This window comes from Sciurus vulgaris (genome assembly GCF_902686455.1).
Source record: "Sciurus vulgaris genome assembly, chromosome: 7".
NCBI lineage: Eukaryota > Metazoa > Chordata > Mammalia > Rodentia > Sciuridae > Sciurus > Sciurus vulgaris.
Window position 1 is genome coordinate 55,246,193 of NC_136467.1, and position 13,219 is coordinate 55,259,411.

The 13,219-nt window shown below is 37.8% G+C and overlaps 1 protein-coding gene across 1 annotated transcript in view; it reads left to right on the forward strand.

The window, feature by feature from the left end:
• Positions 1-13,219, forward strand: part of AK9 (adenylate kinase 9) — a 204,826-nt gene that overhangs the window by 161,547 nt on the left and 30,060 nt on the right. Inside the window, 2 exon segments of the mRNA XM_079147365.1 lie at positions 4,453-4,672; positions 6,602-6,667. Coding sequence (XP_079003491.1) covers positions 4,453-4,672; positions 6,602-6,667 — 286 coding nt within the window.

Below are 13,219 nucleotides of genomic sequence, written 5' to 3' on the forward strand. Positions count from 1 at the left end.
GAATTCATCGATCAAAAGACATAGACTGGCAGATTGGATTAAAAAGAAAGATCCAACAATATGTTGCCTGCAAGAGACTCACCTCATAGAAAAAGATACCCATAGACTAAAGGTGAAAGGATGGGGAAAAACATACCATGCACATGGACTCAGCAAAAAAGCTGGAGTATCCATCCTCATTTCTGATAATGTGGACTTCAAGCCAAAGTTAGTCAGAAGGGATAAAGAAGGTCATTTCATACTGCTTAAGGGAACCATAAATCAGCAAGATATAACAATCATAAACATCTATGCCCCAAACAGTGGCTCATCCATGTATGTCAAACAAATCCTTCTCAATTTCAGAAACCAAATAGACCATAACACAATAATACTAGGTGATTTTAACACGCCTCTCTCACCACTGGACAGATCTTCCAGACAAAAATTGAACAAAGAAACCATAGATCTCAATAACGCAATCAGTAATTTAGACTTAACAGACATTTATAGAATATACCATCCAACCAAGAGTGAATACACTTTCTTCTCAGCAGCACATGGATCCTTCTCTAAAATAGACCATATATTATGTCACAAAGCTAATGTTAGCAAATACAAGAAGATAGAGACACTAGCATGTATTCTATCAGATCATAATGGATTGAAGTTAGAAATAAATGAAAGAGTAAAACACAGAAACTATTCCAACATCTGGAGATTAAACAATATGCTATTATATGATGAATGGATAACAGAAGATATTAGGAAGGAAATTAAAAAATTCTTAGAGGTAAATGAGAACAAAGAAACATCATATCAAAATCCCTGGGACACTATGAAAGCAGTACTTAGAGGGAAATTTATTTCATGGAGCGCATTTAATAAAAGAAGTAAAACTCAAAAAATAAACGACCTAACACTACAGCTCAAAGCCCTAGAAAAAGAAGAACAGACCAGCACCAAAAGTAGTAGAAGACAGGAAATAGTTAAACTCAGAGCTGAAATCAATGAAATTGAAACAAAAGAAACAATACAAAAAATTGACAAAATAAATAGCTGGTTCTTTGAAAACATAAACAAAATTGATAAACCTTTAGCCACACTAACAAAGAGAAGACGAGAGAAAACCCAAATCACTAAATTTCAGAATGAACAAGGAAATATCACAACAGACACGACTGAAATACAAAACATAATTAGAAGCTATTTTGAAAATCTATACTCCAACAAAATAGAAAATTTCGAAGACATCAACAGGTTTCTAGAGACATATGAATTGCCTAAACTGAACGAGGAGGACATACACAATTTAAATAGACCAATTTCAAGTACTGAAATAGAAGAAGTCATCAAAAGCCTACCAACAAAGAAAAGTCCGGGACCAGATGGGTTCTCAGCTGAGTTCTACAAAACCTTTAAAGAAGAGCTCATTCCAATACTTCTCAAAGTATTCCATAAAATAGAAGAGGAGGGAACCCTCCCAAACTCATTCTATGAAGCCAATATCACACTGATACCAAACCAGACAGAGACTCATCAAGGAAAGAAAATTTCAGGCCAATATCCTTAATGAACATCGACGCAAAAATTCTCAACAAAATTTTAGCAAATCGCATACAAAAACATATTAAAAAGATAGTGCACCATGATCAAGTGGGTTTCATCCCAGGGATGCAAGGTTGGTTCAACATCAGGAAATCAATAAATGTCATTCACCATATCAATAGACTTAAAGTCAAGAATCACATGATTATTTCAATAGATGCAGAAAAAGCATTTGATAAAATACAGCACCCCTTCATGCTCAAAACACTAGAAAAAATAGGGATAGTGGGAACATTCCTTAACATTGTAAAGGCCATTTATGCTAAGCCCATGGCTAATATCATTCTAAATGGTGAAAAACTGAAAGCATTCCCCCTAAAAACTGGAACAAGGCAGGGATGCCCTCTTTCACCACTTCTATTCAACATCGTTCTTGAGACTCTAGCCAGAGCAATTAGACAAACCAAAGAAATTAAAGGGATACGAATTGGAAAAGAAGAACTCAAACTATCCCTGTTCGCTGATGACATGATTATATATTCAGAGGAACCTGGAAATTCCACCAGAAAACTCTTAGAACTCATAAGTGAATTCAGTAAAGTAGCAGGTTACAAGATCAATGCTCATAAATCCAATGCATTTTTATACATAAGTGATGAATCTTCAGAAAGAGAAATTAGGAAAACTACCCCATTCACAATAGCCTCGAAAAAAATAAAATACTTGGGAATCAATCTCACAAAAGAGGTGAAAGACCTCTACAATGAGAACTACAGAACACTAAAGAAAGAAATTAAAGAACACCTTAGAAGATGGAAAGATCTTCCATGTTCTTGGATAGGAAGAATTAACATTGTCAAAATGGCCATACTACCTAAAGTGCTATAGAAATTCAATGCAATTCCAATTAAAATCCCAATGACGTACCTTACAGAAATAGAGCAAGCAATCATGAAATTCATCTGGAAGAATAAGAAACCCAGAATAGCTAAAGCAATCCTTAGCAGGAAGAGTGAAACGGGGGTATCACAATACCAGATCTTCAACTCTACTACAAAGCAATAGTAACAAAAACGGCATGGTATTGGTACCAAAATAGAAAGGTAGATCAATGGTACAGAATAGAGGACACGGACACAAACCCAAATAAATACAATTTTCTCATACTAGACAAAGGGGCCAAAAATATGCAATGGAGAAAAGATAGCCTCTTCAACAAATGGTGCTGGGAGAATTGGAAATCCATATGCAACAGAATGAAACTAAACCCATATCTCTCACCATGCACGAAACTAAACTCAAAATGGATTAAGGACCTCGGAATCAGACCAGAGACCCTGCAGATTATAGAAGAAAAAGTAGGTCCAAATCTTCACCTTGTTGGTCTAGGACCAGACTTCCTTAACAGGACTCCCATAGCACAAGAAATAAAAGCTAGAATCAACCACTGGGATAGATTCAAACTAAAAAGCTTTCTCTCAGCAAAGGAAACTATCAGCAATGCGAAGAAAGAGCCTACAGAATGGGAGAATATCTTTGCCAATCATACTTCAGATAGAGCACTAATCTCCAGAATCTATAAAGAACTCAAAAAACTCTACTCCAAGAATTCAAATAATCCAGTCGACAAATGGGCTAAGGAAATGAATAGACACTTCACAGAAGACGATCTACAAGCAATCAACAAACATATGGAAAAATGCTCAACATCTCTAGTAATAAGAGAAATGCAAATCAAAACCACCCTAAGATTCCATCTCACCCCAATTAGAATGGCGATTATCAAGAATACGAGAAACAACAGGTGTTGGCGAGGATGTGGGGAGAAAGGTACACTCATACATTGCTGGTGGGACTGCAAATTAGTGCAGCCACTCTGGAAAGCAGTGAGGAGATTCCTTAGAAAACTTGGAATGGAACCACCATTTGACCCAGCTATCCCACTCCTTGGCCTATACCCAAAGGACTTAAAATCAGCATACTACAGAGATACAGCCACATCAATGTTCATAGCTGCTCAATTCACAATAGCCAGACTGTGGAACCAACCTAGATGCCCTTCAATTGATGAGTGGATAAAGAAGCTGTGGTATATATATACAATGGAATATTACTCAGCCATAAAGAATGATAAAATTATGGCATTTGCAGGCAAATGGATGAAATTGGAGAATATCATGCTAAGTGAGATAAGCCAATCTCAAAAAGCCAAAGGAGGAATGATATCGCTAATAAGTGGATGATGATTCATAATGGGGGGAGGGAAGGGTTAGTGTTAGGGTTAGAGTTAGGGTTAGGGAGGGGGGCAAGTGTGGAGGAAGGAAGCTCTGTATAGAAGGAAAAGAGGGGTGGGAGGGGTGGGGGGAAGGGAAAAAATAACAGAATGAATCAAACAACATTACTCTATGTAAATTTATGATTACACAAATGGTATGCCTTTATGCCATGTACAAACAGAGAAACAACATGTATCCCATTTGTTTACAATAAAATTAAAAAAAAAAAAAAAGAAGAAGAAGTACTATCAATGTTGAGGGTTTCCACTAATGGTACAGCCAAGTATGTTCCTTCTATAAAGGTGGCATGTTTATTAGCCTGGGTGCTCCTCCCAGGAAGAGAACTTATCTTTTCCTATGATTTTCTTACAACTTTTAGTAAGTTTCTAATTAACAGTAATTGTCGGCAAACTGATTGAATATAATTTTGTATCATAAATATAAGCAGAAAATATTATTATTCTAATACAATTTTATATATTTTGAATAAGTACCATGTTTACAAGTAAAAATATTAAAAGTTGAGATTTATCCAATACATTTTAAAATTTATAATATATAGAAATTAACAATTTATAATAGATATATGTAAAAATCTATAATATAATATTCTAAGCCAATAAAGTTAAGTATGAAAATTTCCACCTAGTTCCACAGGTTTTATACTGGATGGTTTCCCACGGTATCCTGAAGAGGCCCTGTTTCTGGGGGAGCATGGATTTTTCCCAGATGCTGCTGTTTTTATACAAGTTGATGATCAAGATATTTTTGATCGCCTCCTTCCCTCCAGAGTTGAAAAGTGGAAGCAGAAACAGAAGAAGAAATTGGAAAGGAAAAAGCTCATCAAAGACATAAAGACAAAAATCAGAGTATGTAGCCATTACAAATGCGTGGGTATAAGTCTTACAAAGTATAACTATCTTATAAAATATTGAGCATCGATGTAAATTATAAAGTGGTCCTCACAAAAATGTAGTTTTCTGGTTTTAATTACCACAGTAAACATGAAAACATTTTCATTAAATATTAAGATTCTTTATAATAATAATTTAGAATTATTCGAGGCATTTTTGATGATCACTAATGCTTCTCTCCAAGGCAAAAGAAAGTAGTGACATTCCAAGGTTTCCCTCTTCCAGATTCAGCAGCAACCTAGACGTCACATGCTCTGAAAACTTTAGGGACTTGGGGCAGGAAAACAGATTTCAGGAGCTGCTTCATACCCGCCTGCATTTGCTCCTTCCTTTTCGCGTCCCCTCACTCTCCCCTGGTTCAGATCCTTCCTGGTTCACACCAGCACTCCTACCATGACCTCTGAATCATCCATCCTTTCTGACTTCATTTCTGTACCCCTGAGGCCATCCTTCCAGCTACTTCCAGACTACTTTTCCTAAAACTGTATTTTGACCAAGTCACCTTGTCAAGGCCTGAACTTCCACTCTTGTTCTAAACACTCATCCGGGTTTTCTCGGCTGGAACAAGTGCTAGACCCTTCTCTTCAGCAGCTACCACACCTTATGCTTCTCCATTCCTTATCTGAAAGTTTCTTAAACAACCTCACACATGCTTGGTGATGTTATATGAGTTAAACCCCCTGGATTTCTGTTAACGCACCTTAGAATGGGATAATACTGTGTTGATATATTTAGAGCAGAAAAATGAAAGTATATAATATAGTGCTTAAGACAGTGCTGGTGACTGACAGATATATAATGATTAGTTAAACTTCATTGATTACTTATTTGAGTGAAGGGAGCAGAGGAAAAGTAGATTCAGGACATGAATAAGTATTCAGTATTTAAAGAGACTCCAGTTTAAAGAGTCCTAAGTCAACTAGCCCCTGAACCAGAAGGAAACTAATTAGTTTTCATGCAAACCTTGGGGACATATGAGAGAAGCCATTGCATTAGATTTAGAGGGCCCTAGAAAAAACCCCTGTGGCCATCTCCAGAATACAAATACTTTCCTCATGTACAACTGTATTTTTAAGTATTTTTTAGGACATGATATTGAGGACAGACAATTACCAAACATTTCCACAAATTACCTACAAGTATATCTCTATTTTGCCATGTACAAAATTTACTGTCATCAAAAAAAAAAAAAAAATGCATAATACACAATGGAATATTACTTGGCCATAAAGAAGAATAAAATTATGGCATTTGCTGGTAAATAGATGAAGTTGGAAAATATCATGCTAAGTGAAATAGGCCAAGCCCCAAAAAACCAAAGTCTGAATGTTTTCTCTGATAAGTGCATGACGATATATAATGAGGGGGGTTAGCAGGGGGGTGGGGTGATGGAGAGAAGAATGAAGGAATTTTGGATGGTATAGAGGAAAATGGGGTGGGAGGGGGTGGGGAATGGAAAGATAGTAGAATGAGACAGTATTACCCTATGTATATTTATGATTACATGAATGGTGTGAACCTACATTGTGTACAACCATAGAAATGAAAAGTTGTACCCTATTTGTGTACAACAAATCAAAAGGTAGTCTGTAAAAATAAAAAAGATTTTAATAAATAAATAAATGCATAATAAATTTTGGAAAGGAGTTCTTAAATTTGAGGAAAGAGTGACTAACTCAAAGTGCTGTCTTCCTCTGGAGGAATGGCCAACCCAGGACCCAGAAGCACAAAAATGATACAATTATCAGCATTACATGCTTTCCTAGAAAATTCCCATCCTTCCACCCAAATATTATCCCAACCTCGGGAAAAAAAAAAAAAAAAAACTAACACTTACAGGTATTATCATTTATCTATTTAAAGTTTTAAATATTTCTTTAATAGGATGATATGATTGCCAAAAGAAGGGCTGAGCTTATCGCAGAGAAAGAAAAAAGAAAGAGAGCAGAGGTAAGTAAATTAAATTGACTTTAAAAAAAGAAAAAAGCAGGACATCCATCACCCATTATCTCAACAGTGTTCAATAAAAAGATGCAATGAAAAAGTCTTAAAGGAGATATACAGAGTTTAGATAGGATTAGTAAAATTACACATCATTTTTATTTTCTATTTGTCGTTTCTATTTCTTCTTTTTTAAATACCACAACTATTTACAATGACCTTTTATTATATTTTTAATCAGAAAAAAATGAATACTTCTTAAAAAGCAAATCTCTAAAAATGTGTCAATAACCTGATTCTAGATGTAGTAGTGCTTTGAACTATGCTTCTTGTGGATTTTCATCTTCGCATTTCACACTTCCAGCCAACGCCACAGGGAGACTGGCTGGGGTTGGGAATGAGTATGTACAGAGCCTATAAAGTTGAGCTGCTTCCAAAATGTTGATTATCTTAGGACACAGAATGGAATGAGGGTAAGCCTGTGAACCCCTAAAGTCAGACACCTGAGCAGGATGCTTAGCACGTCTTTTTTAGTCCATCTATTGATTTTTTTTTTTAAAGGTTAAAGCTCAAAGGTCATGAATTTGTTTTATTTATAAAGCAGATATTCCCAAGTTGATTTAGTGTCCAGAATGCCAGAATTGAGCAACTCAAGGATATAGAAGTCAAGAGCAGCTGAAACTAGACAGGCTGTTTTATGAAAGAACGGAGGCTCATATTTACACAATCAGTTCCAAGTCACCCCTGTGACCAAGGCAAATGATAGGACAGCACCGGCCTTCCTTTTCCTTCTGGTTTGAGACACTCTTGTAACATCTTTTCAAGACTGACCCTCCTATAATCTGATTTCCATCTACATAAAAATTTGCAGCAAAACAGGGGAAGGAGAAAAGAGGGATAACAGAAAGTGTGACTTGCTGGAAGGGCAGCCGCACGTGGCCCTGGTGTTAATATGCTGGATTTGAAGATGCCAGGCACTGTAACTGTGGGCACGACACACTGCAGAAGAGAAGCCCACACAACAGCTGTTCGGCCAAAACAAAGTGCTCACAATCAAGTACATACCAGGCCATTAGTCTGCAGGAGAGAAGGCACAGTCTAAGAACCAGAAGCCCCTTTTTCATTATTTGCCTTGGCCTGCCCGCCTGTCTGCCTTCCTTCCTTCCATTAGCAAACGTTAATTGAGTTTTGTGCCTGATGCTGCTTCAGACTATGACAAGAAAGTCATGAACAAAATTTACAGAAATCTCTGGCCTCCTTCCAGTGCCCATACCCTCATGAAACATATTCTGAAAGCCTGCCCAGTCTGAGGTGTCACGTTAACATTTCCAGTAAAGAAGACAGACATCCTAACCTGGAACCAAGAAGGGTTAACCACATGAGGCTCTGGGAATCCCAGTGGTCCCCTGAAGAATCACTTGAAACGTCTCAGCAACGAATTACTGGAAGAGCCTAGACTTCAGAGCCGAGCAGACCTAAACTGGACCTACTGACTGTTCCCTGCTGGCTCTCCAGTAGCAACATGTAGGCTCTCAATTTGTTGTTGTTTTGTTGCAGTAGTATAACACTAAGCAAGTTACTTAACCTCTTTAAGCCTAGGACTTGCATTGTAAAATGGGAAAAGTTAATAATTTTCAGCTGCCCTGATTAATAATACTTTAATTTCCCTTCTTTGCTACTCTTTAGTTAAATCTTTTTTCTTAAGAATTAGTCTTCAGGATAAATTTGACACGTTCTTAACTTATGATTTTTCATTTGTTAACATTAGAATAGTATGATGTTTTAAATGGAACCCATCCTGATTCCAGATATACTCTGGAGCTTGCTGTCTTGAACAGAGGCAGGGAGGGGAGGGGTGTTTTAGCCTTTCTCTCCTGTTTGAACTGCAGAATATACAGCTCCATGAGTCACCTTTTTAAATCTAACTGGGGGATCACATACAGACAAAGCCCTTCTCAGGTTTGTCCTCTTGCCCTAAACCAAAACCTTTGCCTTTACATCTGACTTTTTAGCCGTACATAGAACATTTTTAATGGTAGAAACCACATCCACATCCCAAAGTGACTGCAGGCATTAATTTTGTAGGAAAATATCGCCATCTCGTGGACCTTCAGTCTCAGAATGTAACTAAAGAATGTTCCGTAAGCCAACCCCTAGCCTTTCTTCTCTATTACTCTCTCCAGTCTCTGCTCTCTTGTCCACTGGCTCTGGTGCCTGGGTCCCTTCTATCAGGCGTTGAGTAGCCACCAGAAGGAGAAAGCCAGGAAGAATAAGGACCAGGGAGCAAGTAAGCAAAACCGTGAGACTCCCCCTGGATTCACAGTTAACAGAGATGCATATCCTAGCTAGCACTGAGGGAAAGCCAAAGTCAGGGCCCAGAAGAGCTTGAAACAATGCCCAGGACCAAGTACCAGGCCAAGACCATCCCTGACACCTTCTGGGGAGGAGGCAGTGTTTAGGCCCAAAGGCCGAAGTTCAGAGGACATTTTAGAATGACTCAACAAACAAAGGCTTGCAGGGATATACAGGCTGGAGATTGTGATTCAAAACATTGGAAACCATGTGGTTCAGAATAGTACCTCAAAATCCAGAATCAGAGGCAACCTCATTCTCTCAACAGTGTCATAAGGGAATATGGTGATCCAAATAATGTGCTCCTGTACCAGGGAAGCCCCAGGACTCGTTCTTTTATTCTATGTCTTCGTGCCTTCCTCTCCCCTCTCCTTTCTAACAACAAGCATTCTGGCTTAGTCGCTATCACTCGCCTACACCACTGTCTGCCCAGAAACAGCCTTCCCCTACCTTCCACACTGACAGGAAGTGGTCACACACTTTATCTCCAATCCAGTCCTGTGTTTCTCTGAGATGGTGACTCTTGTTTTCAGTTTAGCCCCTCTGTTTTCCTTGTTTTTGGTTTTGGTACTGGGGACTGAGCCCAGGACCTCACGCATGCTAGGCAGGTACTCTAGCGTAGAGCTACATCCCCAGTTCTTTTTTTATTTTATTGTGAGGCAGGGCCTTGCTAAGTTGCCCAGGCTGTCCTTGAACTTGATCCTCCTACCTCAGCCTCCTGAGTAGCTGGGATGACAGGCCTGTGCCACTGCGCCCAGTGCCCCTCTATTTTCTCTTTCCTTTTTGCTCTTTCCAGCTTTCTTTGGATTATTCAAATACATTTTAGAAAACATTTTAATTATCTACTTGCTTCTTACTTCTACCTCTGCGCTTTACTTTTTGTGGTTGCCCTAGCCTTGCATACATATCCCTAGTTTCCCACAGTCTTCTTGAGTCAGTACTATCCCACGTGATATTGTAGAAACCTGGTTACTGTCTAGTTCACTGGGCACTCCCAACCTGCCAACATCTCTCATGCCCCAGCTGGCATGTGTTTTACAACTGTATTCATTAAACCAGACAAGAAAATTTACAGTTTTTGTTTTAAATAGTCATGTTATTTTAATTAAGAAAAATAAATTCACTTTTACATTTACCCAGTTATTTTCCATTTCTGATGTTCTTTGTTCATTCCTCTTGTATTATAGAAATCAGAAGGATGAGAAGAATGTGACCATCTGAACTATTGTTCTCTGCGTTGTTTTTTCTGACCACTTTCAAGATTTTCTCTGTATTTTTGATTTTTTAACAGTTTGATTATGATATGCCTATATATAGGTTTTTAAAATTTACTTAGTTTGGGATTTACTAAACTTTTTAATCTGTGAATTTATATCTCTCACTAAATTTGGGGAAAATTTGGACATTATTTCTTCAGATTTTTTTTTTTTTTTCTGCCTCATTTGTTGTTTGTCTTCTCCTGAAAGTTCAGTTATAAAATTGGTTAGACTCACACTATTGTTCCACATGTCCTTGGGACTCTGACCATTTTGAAAATCTCTTTTGTCTCTTTTATTTAAGTTGGACAATTTCTGTTGATCTATCTTCAAATCCACCTATTATTCCTCTGTCCTCTCTATTCTACCCAATAATTGGGTCAGCCCACCCAATAATTATTTTTAATTTCAAATGTTTTAATTTTTTGGTTATAAAACTTCCACTTAGGGACTGGGGTAGAACGGTTGCCAAGCATGTGTGAGGCACTGGGTTTGATCCTCAGCACCACATGAAAATAAATAAAATAAAGGTATTATGTCCATATACAACCAAAAATATGTTTTTGAATTTTCACTTGGCTTATTTTTATAGTTCCTATTTCTCTTCTGAGAGTTCCAATCTTTTAATTGATTACAAGAGTATCTTCCTTTTCCTCATCGATTATAATGATAATAACTGCGTTAAAGTTCTTCTTTGGCAATTCTAACACCTGGAATGGATATTTGCTTATTATCTTTATTCATGAGAATGAGTCACACTTTTGTGATCCTTCCTATTTTGTGTGAGCTCGAGGGCGGGTGGCCAAACTGAAGCGGGACAAAAGCGGCCGAAGCAAGCTTTATTGGATTTTGGCTTTTGGGTGAAATTTCCAACCCTCCGGGTACAGGTCAGGGTGGAGAGCCAGAGAAAATCCCACGTGGCCCTGGCTGCCCACGGTGGTTATAGGCCGGAATAGGTGGGGGAAGGCTTGAGGGTGGAGTGTACCCCTGGGGTTGGCAGGGGGACTCCGTTGATTGACTGGCGGGCAGTAGCAAGAAACCACTAAGGTTTGTCTGTTGGCGACTGATTGTTCTTCGGCGCCCTAGCTGGATGCCCCCCGCCGCCCCGCGGTCGCAGTGGGTTACTAGTTGTCCTTCTCCCTCCCATGCAGCTACTCAAATTCGACCTAACATTTTGAGTAATTTTAGATTATATTATACAATTGTAAATATCATATGTGGGGATTCTGGATTTGGTTATATGCCTCCAAAGAGAACTGAATACTTTAGCAGGGAAACAAGATGGTAAGATTAAACATGAAACTACTGTGCACTCAATGGGCAGGGGCTCAGTTTATACTGTTCTCGAGCTGCGCGTATGTGCCTGGGTCACAGCTCAGCCTGAGGCTTGAACACGGTTTACACACTGAATTTGGCATCCCCTTCTCTGGCTCTCTCATCTCTGGGATTTACCCTCGCTCTGCAGTGGGCCTGCGTGTAGCTGCTTCTCCTGGTTGCTTCGTCAGATAATGAGCTTTCTGTCAGAATTTTAGTGATCTAAACCACCACAATTCTGAGACTGTCCTGTGGGAAAATGTACAAAATCAGAAAGCTTACCCAGCCATTTGCTTCTGTCCTGTTCTGACTACTCTCCCAAATCTGCTTTTGATCACTCTCTAGAACATTTGAATGAATTACAGTGAGCGAAGAAAGGAGAGAGGGAGGAGAGACTCCGTTTTGTTTCCAGTTTATGGTTTTCTATTAGAGGTTAAATGAATCTATTTATTCATAATAGAGGCAGCTCTCTGAGACCAAGAAATTTAGAATATACATCTCCGAACATAATGACTAGGATCTTAGAAAGCGGTGGGGGATGGGGGAGGGGGGCGGAGGACTTTCACAGGAAATCAAATTGCCACCTTTAGAAAAATGAAATCTATTTTCACTAGGAAAAATTAAACTGTGTCTTTCAGATGATCTGCTGTGAAGATTTTGGGGATGTTAGCTTTTTCAAAAAATTAGCATTGTACTAAAGGTACTAACCAAAGCAATATAAAAAATAAAAGAAATAGCATATAGGACTGAGATATAGCTTAGTGGTAAAGCCCTTGCCTAGCATGTGTGGAACCCTGAGTTCAATCCCCAGCACTGGGGGGGGGGGGAATATATATATATATACACATATTTTTATATATTATATATATATAATATATAAAGATAGATATAGATAGATATAAATATATATATACACACATATATATCAAAAAGTAAAACCAAAACTAATTATTTACATATAATTTGAAAAATTTGATTACCTAGAAATTCTAAGAGGGTAAATTGCAGAAAACTTGTTTAGATCACCGCTGCCAGCCCCTCATGTAACAGTGACATTGGTCCCTGCAAGAAAAAAATGTAAATAATTTCTAAAGGAATTACATAAACTGTCTAGAAGACATTAAATGCCACATAACAGTGGTTGGTGCCTTTTATCAACTGGACCTGACTTTCCTGCTTCTTGTCATCCTCACATCTTAAATTTAAGTGTAATACAACCTTACTTGCTCACATACAGAAAACTACAGTTGCTCTTAATTAATCAATTTAATCTTTTATTCATAAAAATAATCAACCAATATCACCGTATTCTTGAGGAAAATTATCAAGAAGAAAGAAAACTAAGACAAACAAATAGAACAATAGGTCATAGAATTAATAGATAATCCTGGAAATATTAAACATTTGAAGAGTTTCAATTTCACTCAGAAAACTCAAGAAAAAACTTGCATTTTTAAAATAAAAACAGGATGCTGTGAAAAATCAGAGCCAAAAAAATTCATGAAAACTCAAATACATAATTTAACACAAACATGAATGATAGATTAAAATGAAAAATTGAAGCAGTTTCTCAAGTATAGAACAAAAAACACAAGATAAAAGAATATCAAAGAAAGAACTGAAGACAGATAGGGTCAAT